The following is a 20,266-nucleotide window of genomic DNA, read 5'->3' as shown; positions in this document are numbered from 1 at the left end:
ACAGATAGACACATATTCACATCACATATTCAGACAGTAGAAAAAGATACAAAAGTACAAACATCATATGAGAGAGACCAATAAATAAGATGTAAACACACACACTGTGACACACAATGTCATTTACAGCTAAACATTGCTCCCGAAAATGGATTCTATTTGATCAACTCACTTCCTTGTTTTCCGACAGTGCTCCAGCCCTGCAGCTGGGCAGACGCAGCCAGCGCGAATCCTTTTTTTTTGTTGTGTTTTGGCTCAATTTATTAATTCATGTTAGGTAGCCATGTAAGCGGGATAATATCTGGCTAGGTGCTCATTGTCGGGATATAATTCACCTTCAAGGTGATTAACCACCTCGGCTTCGCCTTGGTGGTTAAACTCCCTGTCGGTGAATTATCTCCCGACAATGACCACCTAGCCAGATATTATCCCTTACATAATTAGTAACTAAAGTTTTCAAAAAATTGTAGCGGAGTAAAAGTACAATATTTTCCTCTGAGATGTAGTGGAGTAGAAGAAAAAGTATTGAAAATTGGAAATACTCCAGTAAAGTATAAAAATAATCACACCATAATGTGAAGTGAGCGGTTGCATTGGGGTTGTAATGACCCCTCCTTCCGGCCTGTGTGTGTGTATGTGTCCTGAGCCCAATCAGCACCGAAATGCAACCCCAATGATCTGCAAGGGTCAAAGGTCCTACTCAGACATACACATAGGGACACACAAAGCCCTTCTTTGGAGACATGTGCCACCGCTCAAAAATACCTCATATTTGTAATTAGTTACTTACACCACTGTGAACATTCAACAACCTAACCTATAACTTCAGGATAACTGAGCTTCAGGATAACTGAACTGAAGGGGGGGGGTTGGGAATCGGAAGGTTCGATCCCCGGCTCCTGGGTTAGTGTCAAATTCCTTGAACAATATACGAGCGCTGAAACCCTAACTGCTCCCGATGAGCAGGTTGGTCTCCTCCTCTGCCTTGCATCATCTCCTCCGCCGTCAGTGTGTGAACGGGAGAATTGTTTACTGTATGTAATGCCAAAGCGCTTTGGAGAAAGGTGCTAAAGGCTTCTATACGAATGCACCCTTTACCATTCTCACCATCAGTCACACTGCTTCAGAACAACACAGAAAAAGATTTCAGAAGTAATGAAGAAATATGGTGGCTGGCTTGTAATATCTGTATAATATTAAGTCCAGACTACATGAATGTCCGTTTAAATCCATATTTTTTCTGTTCAAGTGTCAGATAAAAATAATCCAAACAAATAATCAGTTACACACCCATACAAACTTAGCCGACTGTTATAACTATGCAAACGGAGGGCTCTGGTTGTGTGTGCAGTGTCTGTCAGCGTCTGTTTACGATGGTACTATTTATATCAACTCTGCTACAGTACATGACCCTGGCTACCAAATACACGAACACACTAAACAAAAATAGTGTGGCTGTACTGTCCTCCCTCAAGTAAAGTAAAACGTCTGATGTCTCAGACTGAAAAACAGGTCCATGCATGTGTCTCCAACAGGTTAGATTACTGTAATGCCTTTTTTGTTGGACCCAGAGTTACCCCAGTTCATTCAAAATGATGTATCCAGAGTACTAACTGGGACAAGCAAAGCTGAACATAATTACTCATACTTAGATCACTTCATTGGTTCCTAATTAAATAGAGAATTGATTTAAAAAGTACTACTTAAGCCTTTAATGGTACATAGCTCCTGAATACATCTTCTTCTCACTGCCTATAAAACAATTATTAGACCATCTGCAGTATATCATCAGCAGACTTAAGTATAAACTCTCCAATATATTCTGTTGCTGTCTCTCTGTATAGTCAAATTAATTAAATTAAATGGCAGTCACACATGACACCAAATGTTAAATTCTACTGTATTATTGCTATAATCTCCGAAGACCAAACCAGAATATGTGAGAAGCCTGACATCTAAAGTTGGAAAACAGGTACTGCACTGGCATCTGGTATTGCCACTCTGTTGCAGGTCAACATTACCTGACACCAAGTCCAATACAATGTGCTGCATTTCAACTCAGATGTCAGGATTCACAATTAACCACTTAAGCCCTATATACACTAGCAAAAACATAGACTTGGTAAACCATCCCACAAAAACAGACGATTTTCTAAAAGCTCACAACCTATGCTCACAACACATTACAAGCATTGTGAGCTTATTGTCTCCACCAGGCCGAAGGCATGGGGAGAGAGTATGTTTTGCACTCCATCCGTGTGTCCGTGTGTGTGTGTGTGTGTGTCCGTCCGTCTGTTACCAGCTAATCTCCAGCACCGTTAACCCGGTCGATGCCAAACTTTGCACACACACTCCCTGGATGCCAACGATGAACCTCTGCCCCACATTTTCCAGAACGGCCTGTTATAGCGCCACCATGAGGCAGCTTTTCACATTTTTACCTAAAACTGCACCGATCTGCGTGAAACGTTGCATGCACACTCCCTAGAGGCCAAGGACAAACCGTTGACCTGCATTTTCCGCATCTGCCTTTTATAGCGCCACCAGGAGGCAGACTTTTGTAAAACACATTTTTTGATATTACTCCTCCAGATTCTGTCCAAAAATCAAATCGTTACACACTATCTCTATGGTCATGTGCTCAAGTCGGATCTGTCCGATATTTCATATTCCATCTTAATTGGCTATAATTAGCTTTCACAGTTTGCAAGATTGCCCCGTTTTGAACAAAAGCCTCAAATCATGAATGCAGCATGCAATTTACGTGAAATCTTTCACACATTTTCTTACTAGGCTGAGGAATATATCCCACCCTTTTCACATTGGCCTGTTATAGCGCCACCAACAGGTTGATTTTTGCAAAACACATTTTTGGAACAAAATGCCTCAATTTTTTTTTATATTAATCCTAAACATTTTGCCAAACATCTCACACAGTCCTATCCTCCTGGTGGAGACCTGTGCCCAGAAGGGCACTTTTTCTAGTTTAATTTTATATTTTCACTATTTGTTAACCATTTTTACCTATATTGACGTTTTGGTCAAGTCAAGTCAATTTTATTTATATAGCACATTTAAAAACAACTACTACTGTATACCTTTCCATCCTCTGCTTTCTGAAATGCTTTCTCTCACAACCATATAGTCAATCAAACACAGTTTTGTGTCACTTTAATTCTTGCATACTATTGTAGTGCTTAGCTTCTCTATTTGGAGGACATCCAGCCTTGATTCCTTTTGTGCTTATTTCAATCTCTGCTGCAATCACTCTTTCAAAAGTATGAGCTTGTACTGCATGATACCGTTTTCTCTACTACTAAGACTGCAACATGAAAGACATAAAATACATGCAATTTTATTATAAGATAAGATAAGATAAGATAAGATAAGATAAGATAAGATAAGATAAGATAAGATAAGATAAGATAAGATAAGATCTCAATATGGTACTTGAAAGAGAATTTGTCATCGACCAATATATGCCCAAAGATTCTTTCAATAGGAGTACCAACTTTGCTCTGGTGAAAAACATGCACTTTGTTTTCTCTGCATTTAAAACAGGTTTGAGTTTAAAAAGTGCTTCTTGTAGAACATAGACCAAAGTCAAGCAAATTAACCAGCAGGGATTGGAGTAGTTATATTACTATTACTACAATATTTACAAAAATAAGGAATCAACAGTTTGCATGAAGCATACTATAGTCTATCTACAGTACACCCAGTCTACACAATCTAGATGCTACATCTTTCATGAAATTACAGATATGAATGGCATACATTTTACTCAGCAATATGTCATACAGTTCTCAACTCAATGAATAGCCTATTGGGAAATAGGCTGAAAACATATAGTAGCAAAAGCAGCATTTTTGCTATAACATTTAAAAAAATTCCAACTTTCAAAGTCATGGCTTGTAATCTCTGCACTTTGATCCTCATTATTCAGGCTAGTTCATAGTACTTCCCAGTCTGTGGATCAAAGTAGCAGTTCAGGCAAGGATCATAGAGCAGATTCAAATACTCCTCTTCATTATCTCCTTCATTCCACACATCCCCTTCTGTAACATAATAGGAAAATATTTCAAACTCAAGCCAAAATAAATTGCACTACTTTAACCTGTTAAGACTAGGAAAGCATTTTTGAGCTTGTAGATAACCCGTAACCTAGCTGGTGCATGTGTTTAGTTAGACATATATACCAACAGTCGGACACACCATCTTTTTTTTTTTTTGTAAAATCTTTGCTTCTTTACAACATATTTTGAATGGGGGTCTGCGACCAAATACATATCATTTTGGGGGTCCTTGACACGAAAAGGTTTTGAAAAGCACTGATATTTCTTTTAGAAAACTGTTAGGACTTAGAAGACATTTCGTAGAATCTGCCCTAAGTCTTGATGCGTTAAACAGGTGTGACATTTTAAATATCTAAACATATCAGTTATTTTTTTAACCACTTAAACCCTAAATACTTAGTTGACCATGGTCTCCCAGGGCTCTATACTAGGTCCGCTATTTACCTCTAAACCAAATCTCTACATCGAAAATACAAATAGCCAATCTACAAGCTCACGACAAGACGCGTTGTGACTGTGAGCTTGTCGATCAGCTATTTTAGGAGAATATTTGCCCCCAGAATAGGGATGCTAGGGTTCTTCGAAGCATGGCAATGAAGCTACTGATTATTATTTGCAGAATGAAATGTCATGAATCACTGAAGGTGTGGTGACCTTAAAGACCTATGTGGATTTGAAAGTTTCTACCATTTCCCATTTTTCCTATAATCAATCAAGGCGTAGAAGCTTAACACATCCAGACCCGGCAGCCTTATAATAAAGCTGTAAAAAGCTTCCCCTGTGGTAATCTCCCTACCGTAAAGCACATTCATTTACAGAACCTGTTAAATTGACAGTCAGGCAGTTAACTGCTAAAAAGGTTATGGAATGCACCAAGAGGAATATTTTATCTAATCAGAACGCCAAAGATGATAATGCAAACTAATTATAAGATACAATTTCTAAGAGGTTTTAAAATGATGTTGTAAACTGAAAAGGTTCCATCAATTAACCTTGTAAGTGTGCCACAGCAGTGTAGCTAGCTGTAATGAGCCTGTCTTTGTTCACCTATGGAGTTGTGTGGTGGAGAGAAAGCTACAATCTCATGGGAGGTTTTATCCTTAATTGGATACAGTTTTACAGGCGTACACCCCAAGCTCTGTTCAATCTTTATAGGAAACGTACCATTTCAGCTTTCGGCAACCTTTGACACTGGTAAATGTTTTGGTTAGAACAATGTGATACGAGCAACATTTGAGGGTACCTCTGATAAGGTCTTTGTGATGGTGCCATGTGTTGTCTGACCTCCTCTGCTGGCTTGGAGGGATAATAGGAGGGCTAAGCACATCCATCCATTCCCTGGGGACGACACCACAGAAGAAAACTGCCATTTGCAACACATCACAATTAAATTGACCATCATATGAAATCATCTCTACATGTCATTTACACAAGAAACTCCGCATCAACTCCAACTCTTCCATAAGAACAATAAAATAAAAAAGCATAAAAAGCAAAGCCCTCCCGCTCCATCTCTGCCCTTGAGCCAGTCTGTCTCCTACACTCTCTCTGTGCTTCAGGCTCGCAGGCCTGGCTGGAGGATCATTTATTAGACTCTGACACAAGCTGTGATTTCCAAGTGTCCACGTTCTGGCCCAGGGTAGGGGGGCACAACCTTGCCCACGGCTGTGAGAGTGCGTATAGGTTCTGGCTTCCGTAACACTGTGAAATGATACTGCATCTTTCCTCCACAGGAGCTCGTCTCCCTCTAAATGAGTTTATACTCCCTGCCTGAGAGCTACCGCAGGCTCGCCGTGCATCTCTCTTCCTCCAGTACACCAGGTTTCATTTGAAACAATCCTGAATCTGAATAAAATGAGTTGTGTTGGAGGCTGGAGCACTGCAACGAGAAACATTCTGTGAAATTTCCTTCTGTGCCGAATTATCCTCAATTTACTTATTCTTCCTCTGGACAAAACCAATCATTTAGCTGTGTATATAACATGCTAATGGTAATGACGAGCCAAACTATAATATGACGAGTCAACCTTCTTTGATCTCCTACAGACCAAAAGACTTTCCAACTCCGCCCAGATGCCCACGTGCCATACCCTGATTACTATGCAATTGTAATTGCATAGTAATCCCACTCACACCCATCTTCAGTCAAGCTGATGACAACTCACCCATGCCAACCACTCACCTATCTTCAACTCACAACTCCTCCCCATGCCAATCAGGCATTTAAAACAAGCTTTGCCAAACTCACAACGTAAGCTTGTAGAGTGTGAGAAGTCTGAGGACTGTTTCCAGTAACCCTCCCTCCCTCCTCTACTTCTGACCCAGGTTCAAGGTGGGGTCCGTTAACCTTCTAAAGTTCGCCCTTAGAGAACCATTTCTCACTTTTGGATCTTTGGCCATTTATGCGACACGTCCCATGGCACACATGCGACAAGTCCATAAACGCCCATACTCAATTCAATTCAATTCAATTCAATTCAAACCTTTATTTATTCTCGAAAGACATTGAGGTCACCCTCATTTGCAGTGTCGTCGAGATACACATAATACAACATTTCAAAGCAATAAACAGAACAGAACAGCAACATTTCCTCATCGCGTGACACGTGTAGCACGTAGGCTATGTTTAAAAACAGTTGCAGACACTTGGGGGTAAGTCTGCAATCAAAGATTTAAATTGACCGTATGTTATGGGAGAACAGATCTTTAATTTAAGCTGTAGGTCATTCCACGTGGTTGGGGCACTAAAACAAAAGGCTGTTTTCCCCACATCTGTGTTTACATTTGGGACCTTTAGTGTGATCCAGTGACTGGAGCGTGTCCTATAGGTTACAGGGTTCCAATCCAGCAGAGCTTTAATATACAACGGTAAAGTTCCATCAATTGCTTTAAAAATAAACAGATACCAATGTTTATTTCTCCTGTCGGCCAAGGAGGGCCAACCCACTCTGTCATATAGGATGCAGTGATGAGTTCTGTAAGGTTCACCAGATATAAATCGCAAAGCAGAATGATAAACTGCATCCAAGGGCTTGAGGACAGAAGGAGCAGCTTTTCCATAGATGACATCTCCATAGTCCATTTTGTTGAAGGCTTGGTCTATAGTGAAATGGAAGCTATACGTTTTGAACCGATCAGATGATCAAGGGAAGTTGGAGGTAAATGGAGTAATGCGCCCAGGACCAAGACAACTTATTGAAATTGGTCAGATTTGTCAATCTTAAATGAATAAACTTTTACTCTCTCTCTCTCTCTCTCTCTGTCTCTCTCTCTCTCCCCATCACTAAATATGCTAATATGAAATGTGGTCTTCAGTAGACCTACAGTACAGTAACATTAGTTTGTATCATATGGATATAACTAATTAGTTGTATCCTGTGGCCTCAATTTTCACAATGAAAATTAAAAAGTAGAAACAATTAACCCTCAATCTCCAGATTAATGTTACTTTGAATTCTGCAATTTGTAAACATTTGTAAACAACCAGGGTTGTTATTGTTGCCAAAAGGCAATTCAAACCAAAGGCAAAACATCATGCTTCTCGCAGAGTGATTCAGAGAGCCAGCGAAGATTCATTTTGGAAGTTCTGTCTCTGTCTCTGTCTGAAAACCACTGGATAACAGTATAACAGTATACTAACCTTAAACTATGAGGGGGGGGGGGGAGAAAATATTATGGTGGTTATTAGGTTTCAAAGCCATTGCAATTTCTGCCATTGCAGCTTGGGCAGAAAGATAAAAGTGATCTCTGTTTCTCTGTCTTTCTCTAATGTGCAGCGCGCGTGCGTGACGTTCAAGAGTGTGTGTGTGTGCGCACACGCACACGCACACACACACACACACACACACACACACACACACACACACACACACACACACACACACACACACACACACACACACAGCAGAATCCAAGACTGAATTATAGTTCAGAAGTGATTGGAGGGTCTGAGGCACACAGTGAACTGTAAAATAATAATAATACAATAATAAGTGGTGGTATAATCCTAATCTCAGTTGAACGTGCTGCACAAGATGGAAACATGAAAGAGGAGATATCTGTAAAGATACTACAGTTGTTAAAAATCGTGTGAAACTATGTGAAATGGGGGACATCCTAACATTAACATAACACATTTTAAAAGTTTCTTACACCACTTTGAATTCATGAGTACCAGCAATAATACATGTATGAAAACAATGACTGAATCTGCCTAACTATATAACATGCACAACCCTGTACAAATACATTTGTTGGAACTTTTCAAGTTAATATTCATGTGAAAATAGGCTATTCTTACCCAGGCAAACATATAAATCTAATGGTTCTTTTCAAGGACAACATTCTCCACAACAGTATCTCCAGGGACAGCAGATTGCTAAGTGACTCAGGTTGAGACACTTGAAATGTTAAACACATTTTAGGTTATCTTATGATGATGAAGAACATCAATTTTGATCTCATTTGACTCCCAGTGAGGGGTATACAGTGGTGAATTACTGTATGTCAGAGCTGAGCGCTACAAATATCTGTCAAAATGGTGCCAAGGCTAGGCAACTCTTACCATCTCATTTCTTGTTATGATGTGTTCCAAATAGCCTCTTTCGAAAATAAATGAGTTACTCTCTTTTTGGAAGCACACTTAGGAGATTTGAAACATGTATGCCAGCCAGAGGCTGACATAAATATAGGAAGAGACATTAGTGTGCTGGAATAGCACGGCACCCTGAAGCACAACTAGAGGACCATTTTGGTGATCAAGAAGGCTCTAGCACTCCAAACAACTGTGCAGCTTCGCAGTGCCGCGAGGACGTTCAAGAGCACCACAAGAGAGGCCACTTTAAGTGTGTCTCTCGGAACGCATGGTCTGAAGAAAATACAGAAAGCAAACACAGCTCCAAAATGGAGTGCAGCTGCTCTTTAAATATGTTGCTTTTTGAGCGTAATTTAATTTGTACAGCTGTGAGCTGATACAGGATTCCCAGCAAGACAAATGACGTCATGATGACGTTATGATGACGTCCTCTGGTGACTCTGGTGACGTTCAGAACTAGGCCAGATCACAGCCCATATGGGGATGATCTTTACGTCAATTCCAGGACGTCTTCACCAGTTTAAATAATATAGCTTATTCTGGGCCAGATCTGACTACTTATGATATGACATAAGTTGATCTGGCCTCGATCGGACTCTCTCTGATTCATCCAGGGACGTCCGACTTAGTGGACAAAATGTATGTTGGTTGAAAGCAGGTGATATTCTGGGCCAGACCTGACTAGTCTTGGTTTGACTTGATCTGGCCACAATTGAGACGTCACCAATTCGTCCAGGTCCTGACCGTGCTTGCTGGGTTAGGTGATGGAACACCATCTGTGAATATGAATGTATATAGATAGCGGAGCCAAAGTCCATTGTTGAATACTTAAAGTCTTAAAGAATTATGTACAGAGCTGAAATGTGAAAGGAAAAAAATAATCGTGGAAGTGTGATGTAATGTTTTTGTCTTACATTGAAATACGCTACATGGCTGTCTATGAGATGCAGAGATGTGCTTGCTTGGGGGGGGGGGGGGGTCTGTTGACCCTGACCAGGATGCTGGGTCTACCGCACGATGATTATCAATAACCTGTGGATGTTTTGGGCATTAATAATAACTAGGCTTGCATCAAACTATGACTGATTCAGACTAGCTGTACTTTTTAATGTATAGCTAACACAGGCTTTTTATGAAACAATAACACAATTCAATTTAAGTAGACACATTTAAAACTAGGTTGTAGTGGAGCTTCATAAGGGGCATAACACAGTTTGTTGTGTTCATAAGCCAAGAGCCCCCAACACTTCTCCTTCAGTTATCCCTGCTTCGAGGTTCAGTAAAATAAACAGCTGAATCTTTTCTTTCGCACAATAAACCTTGAAAATGCCACAAAAAAATACAAAATAAGCCAAAACCCTAGCTGGCATATACCGGTATGCAGAATTGTTTTCATAGCTCAAGAGACAGAGATGTGTCTAGGACCATGCAGTACAGACAGCTGACATATTTTTTAAATGCTGTAAATTTCCTCCCATCTCTGATAACGATCTTACAATGAGTTTGAGGACAGCTTTCACAGATAGAAGATGAAATAAAAACTCCAGTAAGGGTTAAAGCATGCATGATATTGGTTTCTATCAGAAAATATGAGAAACCACGAGGACTGCAATTTTCTAAAATAATATTATTGCTACTAGTCCTGGTCAAAATCACCATTCATCATCACCATCAAACTGTGGTCCCTCTTTTTGAGGGAGTATATTCACGGCACAATATTGTCTGGTTGGTATCACTATGTATAGTATGTTGTAGGCTATTTGTCTTCCATGCATGTACAACGTTTAGTTTAATTGTGATGCATTTACATTTACAGTATGAATGAGTTTCCAAAAGCCTGGGGTTACAGTAGTTAAATGTAGGTGTGTGGATGAGGCAAATGCTTACCTTGGGTTTGAGTGTAGCAAGGGATTCATTTCCTTCTGATAGTGCTGACCCTGATTAGCTGGCTGTATTGGAAATAATTGGCGAGGGAACATTGGGTGATTACAGAAGCCAGGAATAGAATATAGATCAATAGCAGCAAAGATTTAGCAACAAAAGGTATATTAAGTTTCAAAATCTCAGCACAATGTACAGTTATAATGTGCCCATATCCCTAGGAAATCCTCATGGGTTTTGTCAGTGTTTGTCAGCTCCAGAAACATTGCTACATGACATGGAGATCTCTTTTATTTCTCAATAAGCTGATGGTGGTGCTGTTGTCACGTGTTTATAATTGTGAAGTGCAGAGTAGGTTGGTTCTACACAGGCTATTTACGTCCCATTTGGACTTTATCTTTATGGAAAACTTATACACAGCAATATCTGTGATGATATTTTAACATAAAAATGGACCTGTGAGGGTAAAGTTTTATGCTTTTGTGTTAGCAGATTACCCCTATGAACAGTTATGATAATCGTCATGTAGCAGAAGGAGCAGTAATGGCACACACTTGAGACCATACTGAGAGCTATGAAAGCCACGGTGGCCATTGTTCGATCTCCATAACCGCAATGCACTTATGCTAATGGGCCGTAGATCTTAAATGTCCTTTCATAGCCAGAAGCAAACTGCGTTATCTTTGTATTCTACAAAAAAGAAAAGAAAAAAAGCCTCTGGGGATCATTTTTAAGCGACATAAAATAATTTGGAGTCTTACTTTCTAAAAATGGTAGAGTTCAATTAATGTAGTTTTATCTTCTTCAGTGTCATACTAGTTCTGAGAATACACCAGAGAACCGTGCATTAGCACCGAGTGCAGCACGTTGTATGATGGAAATAGAAAATATATGGAGTGAGGTTGAGCCGGGGTCACGCAAACGGACAGAGTGTGCAGAGAGAAAGGACACACCACAATGGAAGCAAATAATAGATAGACATAGTAATTGTGTGAGGCCCGGGAAGAGCAACAATAAAGGCTTAGTATTCCAACAGACTGTGTAAGTAGTGTGTACGTGTACTAACCATGGAGATGTGGGTCCAGGTAGATGTATCATCACTGCTCATACTCATACTGACATTACACTGGCGGATCTGAGACGCACTGAGGCCAGAGGCTCCGCCTTCATCTTCCTGCTGTTCTCGCTGCAGGCTGGCCAGCATCCTCAGCTCCTCGTCTTCATCTCCCTGCACTGGGAGACTGCTAAGGGGGTTTAGCTGGCAGCTGCCGGACATGAAAGGACCCCGACTAGTGTCTCCAGCTTCCTTTTAAAAAGAACAGCACAAACAATATATATGTTTTGACATCTGACAAGCAAATGTGGATGCACGATGAATTCATCGTATGAGTTTAGACCAGGGGTCTTCAACAGGGGGTCCAGGACTCCTAGGGGGTCTTCAGAGTTACTATAGGGTGGGTGTTTTTACATTAACCACTTGATATCTCTATTCTGAGGAGAACTTAATTTAGCCAAAACAAATAGCCCATCTATAAGCGAGTCACAACGCTTGTAGATCAGCTATCTTCGGCAAAGAGGTTGGTGTAAAAGGAGCAGACCAAGTACAGAACCAAAGGTCAAGTTTACTAAGTAATAGTATTGACGGTTTACGTGGTTAAATGTCTGAAAATACACATTTCTAAATCAAGGAAGCACACATGACTCCAATTCATCTCAATCTCTCTGAGCAGGTGCACGGTCTGGGAAGTAATACACGTGTAAGTAATAATAACCGACGGACAGTATACATGTGACACTTCCGTTGTCTACAGCAGTGGTTCCAAAACTTGTTCATGTCAAGGACCCCCCATTTGTACGCTCTCTGAGTTACAGACCCATAAGGGTCTATTTGGTTCCAAATTATCATTTAGCTAGGTACCCCCTGGAACTCCCTCAAGTACCCCTGGGGGTCCCCGGACCCCACTTTGGGAACCACTGGTCTACAGCATACAACGCTGACGAAGGCCGCAGGCCGAAACGCGTATGCTGTCTGCTTTGCAGCATACCATACCAATAATGAAACAATAAAGTGCCTTAAAAAGACAGTTTTCCGTAAGAGCTGGTTTTCTCTTGTTTGAAAATACACATTAACATGAATGCAACATACACCGATGAAGGTTTAACGTGCAATACAATTTTATACTATATTTAGTGGGGGCCCCTGCTTCATCTCTCTCTCAGCTATAAAGGGGTCCTTGGGCTGAAAAACGTTGAAGACCCCTAGTTTAAACTACATTTTGTGCAGCTAAAGAAGTAGATTTAAGTACTAAGAGCAGTGGGCTGTGGATTTATTCAGAGCTTGACACAAGGTTGAATATAGGCACATGTAATGGGCTAGAATCTCTGAGGAAATGTCTCTTAATAGTACAGCTATTGATTTCCCAGAATCCTATGGCAACTTGCTTTGTCTGACAAGAGGTCCAGGAAAGCCCAGTGTTGAGAATCAATGGTCGGTCGATGAGACAGAGCTCCGGGGAAGGAAACAAACATCATGTCATCTTTCTCTGACAGCCTTTCAGTCACAGCCGCCACTGTACGCTGCCTGCCAGGTCGGTGGGCTGACTGGAGCCCCTTTGACTGGGGAACGCTGGGCTATGTCACAGCAGGCATGGAGGTGAGCGTGGGATGCAGTGGCACAGTGACAGACCCCCCTGTGCTACTGTGATCTCTCCACTTGACTGTCCTCTGATCTCGGATCCTCTCAACAGGAGCAGGGGGGCCCCCTCAAGGAGAGACAGACCTAGCTCTGAAATCCTCCTTAGCACAGTGTGACAGATCCGCCTGCAAATCCTTTTTGGATACTTACAGCAGCAGCACAGCCCAGTTGAATATGGCTGGGCAGGGAGAGGCAGCTAGACATGACATGTCATGCCATCAGAGGCTGAAAACAATGTCGAGCCCCCCCCACACACACACACACACACACACACACGTCCCCTCTTCTCCTAAACCCGTTCTGCACCTTTCACAGATTTAACCTAGAAGATTAGAGGCCAGCCCACCCGCAGTCTGACATGCACTTAGTGCCACATCCATCTGTCACCACTCACCACAGGTTCCTTTTTTCAGCCAGTTTCCACATTTTTATATTTTTTTAAATTATCAAAGCTTGATCAAATTTTCCTTGATTCACGGTAAGCATAAATGTGCTGCAAGTGGCCGATCATTTGCCTTGACCTGTCTAAAAATGTTTCTGGTCATAGTTAAATATTGTGTAATGGAAAATGTGAGAGGAGTCTGGCAGAGAAATGTGTCTTTAATCCATTTAATAGTTTTTCTGAATTTCTTGAGTGTGACCTATCGGGTAAAAAATAAATAAAAAAGAAGAAAATAAGACAGAAAACTACATTGACAACTGGCAACAGATGGGATTGCTCAGTCAAACTCATTAGGCATCCCACAGTGAAGGTAATTTGGAGTGATGGCTGTTCACTTCACCAAAATTGAAAATGACAGAAATAGAAAGTTGAAAATGATGTTCCTCCACCCACAGGGCTGTGGAACAAGCACAACGATTAGCTGAACACCAACTGCAAGCAGTACCTTGTGTAATCTGCCGTCTTCCAGGGAAACCTCTTGTAGGAATCTCCTACAAAGTGACGTACGCTTATTCTGGTGCAGCAGGGCGGTACTTGCTAACTCTGGTCCAGCAGAGCAGTCCCTTAGGATCTGTGTGCTACTGTTAGGCGACAGACAGCGGGTTGGGAGCATCCCAGTTGGCTCAGCTCTTCTGCTGGACTGATCAAGGATGTTGCCGTTGGTTGGGTGAAGTTCTTCAGGCAAAGTTTGGTCAATGCCATCGCCATGACACCCAGGTTGGAGATGCCCAGCTGTATCAGGAGATCTGACAGTGACAGGACTGGAGCCAACACTGGCCCTCTGATGGAAGAACTTGGTGTAAATCTCCTCCTGAAATAGATAGAAATAAAGGGTGCATATAACGTACGTATTCCAGTATACTAGACCAGGGGTTCTCAACCCGTGGGTCGCGACCCCTCGGGGGGTCGCCAAATTATTTTAGGGGGTCCCCAAATTATTAAAAAAAAAAAAAATAGATTTATTTTTTAATTTTATTTTCACTTTTTTTCAAAAATAGCAGACCTACAAGCTCGTAGCGCGCCACTCGGTGGCGCGCTATGAGCTTGTAGATCTGCTATTTTTCAATAGCTAAATTATAACTGCTTAAAACACCAAAAGGGGTTCCCGCCCAAAATGGTTTAAGGTTATTGTAGCAGTCAATTTATCCCCGGCCAAAAACGTTGAGAACCCCTGTACTAGACTCAGAGGTTCGGAAAACTATGTCGTACTACCGATCCGACCCTCTTAGTCATAGTGACGGGAGCCTTGTCAGAGTAGCCGTGGTACCCGTCTGTATGATATATGGATATGGATATATGGAGATTGGAGATCTATGTATCTGTCAATCTTTGTCCCTTTTATGACCATACTGTACACGAAAGCAGTGCTACTGACATGAAAGCAGCTTGTAACTGCAATTTGTTCTTGTTCACTGATGACTCAGCATACACTCACTGTTCTCGGGCGAGAACAAAATGCAAGTCGAGGAAACCCCTCAGTTCTGAACTCTGCACTTTGGCTTTCTGAAAACATATTCATATTCATTACACCTTGGTAAAACAGAATCCATTATTTTTGGGTTCAAACATACCCTTAGCAATGCAAATGATTTAAAGGTCAGAGTTGGCAATATACCGTAGTAATAAAGAGACAGGTTAAAGAATGGCATCAAAAGAAAGTGATCAAGAAAGTCAATCAAAGAACATTCCTCTTTTGTCAGCAAAAGTGCTCTCAAGACTCTAGCCGGAGGCCTCATTCAATTATGCCATTTTGATTATGCTTGCATTTCTTGATTCTCCAACATCTCAATGTCACTAGAAACTAATTAAGCTTCGGACCTCCCAAAACAAAGTGATACGACTACTTTTCGGCTTTTCCCATCTCTTTTGTACATATGTGTTTGTAGTTGTGATATGTATTTTTAACTTTAATAAAAATTCATTAAAATTCAAATTAATTGAATTCATAGGACTGTTACAACTTTTCTACCAGCACACACAGAATCTTGCAGTATTCCATCCTTCGGTATGACACATGCTTTGCATTATGCACCCTAGACAAAACCAAAGCTCAGTGCATGTCACGATCAAGGTGGCGAGTAGGAATCTTTGAGATTGATTGGATGCCAGTAGCTTATAGCATCACACTGACCTCATTCTCAATAAGGCTAATCAGATCCTCACTCAGATCTCATCAACTTTAAAATTCAGCTACAGTATATGCAATTAACCAAGGGGTAGAACCCTGCAGCGCAAAATCAAAGTCACAAGTCTTATAGAACATTATTTGTTCCCTCAGCAATCAATGTACCTGATGTAGAGCAATTATTGATTCACGTTTAGTTTTTTGTTCTTTTTGCACATTGTGTTCAGACAGAAAGACAGCTGTATAAATATGTATAGGCTATCAAGTACGTTTAGTATGGGGGGGGGGGGGGGGGGGGCGGGGAACAAATAAACTAAGTATGTATGAGGAAGGCTTGGCAATATATCGATGTCATTATGAGACTAGATAGATATGATCTGTGATTTTGGATTTTGTAATAATGTGATATGGAAAGTGTCTTTTCCTGGTTTTAATAACTAATAACTTATATTATACTTTCAAAAATGGTCAAAGATAAATAGGCAAATGTATAAGCTCACAATGCGTCACAACGTGTATTTCGGCAATTTCTTTTTTGATAAATTAAATAGAAAATAGATGTTATTGTCACGATACCATATTGATATATTAGTTTTTGTAATATTGTGATAGTTGATTTTGTCCATATCGCTGAGCAGTGAGCACTAATCGTAATCAAGTATATTTTATATGTATTATTATTTATTATAATGTGAACCATCCCCTGGCCCACTTTTGACTGAATTTACAACATCCCTCTTAGAACGCCAGCCCCAATTGCCCAATGCCAGTCTAATAGCTAGAAGCTATCCAGATCACGCACCATTTGCCCTTAGTTGTCCATTATAGAGGCTCAAGAAAGTGGCATAATTACATCAACAGTGAATGTCAACGAATCAGCATCTCTCAGCAATTTCAAATATTGATTTTGGATGTGTCTGATGTGATGTCTGACCTGTCTGACTTTTCCCCAGTAACATGACACATATCCTTTCTCTCTCTTTCTCTCGCCATTCAATTCTCTTGCCTACAAACACCCAAGTTCTTTTGATCATCCTCTCACTACTTTGTATATTATATGCATTAGTTAAATTTTACTTCCTTTCCTTTTCTTTTTACATACTATACCAATAATTGTGTCTTTGATGAGTTTTGCAGTCATTATAGATTCTATTCAGTTGCATTTTTTTTGTTTGATCTTGATGTTTGTGTGTTGAGATGTGCTGCTTAGGGTTTTATTATCCCCAATGGGTGTCTTCTTCGACACAGCCCTTAATATTAACAAACAAGTTTGTAATGTTGTGAAGGGCAGTTTTTAACAGCTTAGAACCATACCCAAACTGAAAGCCATTTTAACACACAGCCCTAGTCACAGTAACCCAGATATAGGGAAAGGTGATCGCGAAGACCCACCTTTTTACTCTTGCTTTTACAACAGTTTGAGGTAATTGTATTTTGTTGTTTGTTTCTCTATTTTGTATTGTTTTTCTTACTGCGTTATATAACTTTATTATTGCTTTGTGAATAGACTAAGGTCTATACTAGTATATGTTGCGACTAAGGTCTACACTAGTATATGTTGCTCTTGTCTTTTGGAAAGCACTGTGGGTCAACTGCTGTTTTTAAAATGTGCTATACAGTAAATACATTTGACTTGACTTGACAATAAAACAGAAAGGCCGAAGGCGATGATTATGTTTTCGCCCCTGTGAGAGTCTGTCTGTCTGTCTGTCTGTCTGTCTGTCTGTCTGTCTGTCTGTCTGTCTGTCTGTCTGTCTGTCTGTCTGTCTGTCTGCCTGCCTGCCTGCCTGCCTGCCTGTCTGTCTGTCTGCCTGTCTGTCTGTCTTTCTGCCATTTGCGATTTCTTCAAAACAACCACTTAAGACTTAAGTGGTTGATGTGTGTTTTGAAGAAATCGCAAAAAGTACGACAAAGTATAACATAGGACTTAAGTCTTAAGTCCTATGTTATACTTTGTCGTATAATGGTATCATACAAAAATAGTGACAATAGCAGATCTATTATAAGCTCACAATGCATCACATCGTGGCACAACAAATCTGCTATTTTAGAAATTATATTTCCTATAATGACATACGGCCAAAATAAGGACACCAGGTTGAAGTGCTGGTGTGTATGTAGAGTACATGGTCAGAAACTGAAAACCAGGTTTACTAACACTAACATTGATGTGGCCAACTACTTAAACACCTTCTTTACAAACATAGCAACAGCGCTGGTTAACAAACTGCCCTCCTCCCACTCTGGGCGTTTTGGTGTAGACTGTAGAGAACATTAAAACCTTCTACAGAAACCTATAGGTGGAAAAGTATCTTGCCACTAAAAAACTAATGTACGAATTCCAATCTGGCTTCAGAACATCCCAATCCACTGACACATGCCTAATCTATTTGAGCGATCACATCAAACATGATGCTGGCAAATACTGCGGCATGGTCATGCTGGATCTCTAAAAGGCTTTTGACCCCGTGAACCACTCCATACTGGTTAACAAGCTAAAAGCAATTGGTTTTGATAGCACATCAGTGAGCTGGATGCAATCTTACCTGGAGGGGAGAGAACAGATGGTGGAGGTGAACGTAATACTGTCCCCCCCACCCCACCTCCAAGTAAGCTGGCCTTTACTGTTCCTAATATATGTAAACGACATGACATCAGCCTGTGACTGCAACTTCATGTTCCTGTTCGCAGATGACTCGGCACTGCTGGTCTTGGACAGGGCTGGAGGACTGGAGACAAAAATTCGGCCCGGACATTTTCACGGAATTTGGTCCAGATTGGCCCACCATGCACAACCAGCGCACTGATACTCGGGTCATACTGACTTTTCGGGTCAAGGCCCATACAAATACTTGAAATACAAGGCCTCAACACCACCACATTTACAGTACAACATAAATGATACACAACTAACAGACAACTAATTTAACATTTGGTCCAGACCGGACCACCAGAGGGTCGGCCCACCGGGCATATGCCTGGTACGTCCTGTGGCCAGTCCACCCCTAGTCTTGGACAGGAACAAACTGCAGGTTGAAAAGGCCCTCAGCTCTGAACTCGGTAGAATCTGCACGTGGCTCGCTGATAACAAACTATCTTTACACCTGGGAAAATCTGAATCCATTCTCTTTGGATCAAATAGTAATCTCAGCAAGGCAGATGGCTTCTTGGTTAGAGTGGGTGGCAATATTATCACACGAAGAGATGAAATTACCTACCTAGGTTCCATCCTGGAGGTAAATCTTTCCGGTGATAAAATGGCCACCAACGTAATCAAAAAAGTCAACCAAAGACCAAGATTCCTAGTATACGGGATTTCTTCACTGGTCAACAAAAACACCTTGAAGACCCTAACAGGAGCCCTTGTCCAATGGCTGCGGTTACATGCACAAAATGTATTCAGAATGAATGAACTCATTCCTAACAGAGATTCATACCCAACTGTTTACATAAATATTCCTATTCCTCAATTGTTTACATGACCAAAGCATTAATTCGGAATATAACTTTGGACTACAGAGATGGCCAACCCATATCCGTTAAGAAATGAATAACCGACAAATACTAACGGCTATTAACTGATTAAATAAATAAAGTGTTTCCATGGTAAATATATCCTGATTCAAACTGTATATACCCCCCCCCCCCCCTCCAGACCGGAATGGGATATTCTATTCCAATTAAGGTGTTTACATGAGCATTTTTATTCTGATGACTGGTGGAATTAATTAATTAATTCTGAAAGAATGTTGTGCATGTAAACGTTCTTCGACTATGCACGCATAGCTCGCATAGTTCCTAGCACGGCACCGAGTGCCGCGCTAGGAGCTTGTAGATCTGCTATTTTTTTTAATCGTGAAAATATGGCACAAATCTTTGAATATATATTCTTTCGTTTTTAACTCATATCTTTTCTTCTGGGGGAGTCCCTGGAACAACATATTTTCAGATGGGGGTCGGTGGCCTATTACATATAATTTTTGGGGTCCTTGACATGAAATATTGAGCACCACTGATATAGAAACATAGGTATTCCAGAAAACTGTCATGATTTAGAAAACATTTTTTTGATTTTTTTTTTTTAATTCCGATGTCAGGCCTAAATGGGTTAAAACAAGGGTAGACTTCCCAAAACAAACTGGTCAGGCTACTACTTGGCCTCACTCCCAGAACCCACCTCACCCCTGCCCATTTTGACAGGCTGGAATGGCTTAGGGTTGACGACAGAGTACAGCATCTTGCAATGGGTCTGGTCCACAAGATTTGCTACACCACCAAGAAGTCAACGAAGTCCACACCCACAACACCAGAGGGAGTTCAACAAAACATGTGCAACCCAGATTCAGCACAAACAAGGGACTAAATTAATTTCGCTCCTATGCCACTAAATTGTGGAACGACCTAACAACAGTCATTAAGGCATGTGAATCCCTTGACTCTTTCAAAACTGCTC

General features: G+C 40.9%; 2 protein-coding genes across 3 annotated transcripts in view; one reads left to right on the top strand and one right to left on the bottom strand.

Annotated features, from left to right (window-relative positions):
* Nucleotides 1-20,266, top strand: part of cplane2 (ciliogenesis and planar polarity effector 2) — a 395,788-nt gene that overhangs the window by 133,411 nt on the left and 242,111 nt on the right. The window lies entirely within an intron of this gene.
* Nucleotides 3,776-20,266, bottom strand: part of cfap20dc (CFAP20 domain containing) — a 38,891-nt gene continuing 22,400 nt past the window's right edge. For both annotated transcript variants that reach the window (XM_079510568.1, XM_079510569.1), the window contains 5 exons: nt 14,134-14,499; nt 11,618-11,857; nt 10,558-10,619; nt 5,320-5,414; nt 3,776-4,058 (listed from right to left, as the gene is read on the bottom strand). In XM_079510568.1, the coding sequence (XP_079366694.1) occupies nt 3,943-4,058; nt 5,320-5,414; nt 10,558-10,619; nt 11,618-11,857; nt 14,134-14,499 (879 nt within the window). In that variant the 3' untranslated portion in view covers nt 3,776-3,942. The remainder of the gene's footprint in view (nt 4,059-5,319; nt 5,415-10,557; nt 10,620-11,617; nt 11,858-14,133; nt 14,500-20,266) is intronic.

Source organism: Electrona antarctica (genome assembly GCF_951216825.1).
Source record: "Electrona antarctica genome assembly, chromosome: 9".
NCBI lineage: Eukaryota > Metazoa > Chordata > Actinopteri > Myctophiformes > Myctophidae > Electrona > Electrona antarctica.
Note: the sequence above shows the minus strand (reverse complement) of the source record. Positions and strands in the feature narration are given on the sequence as shown.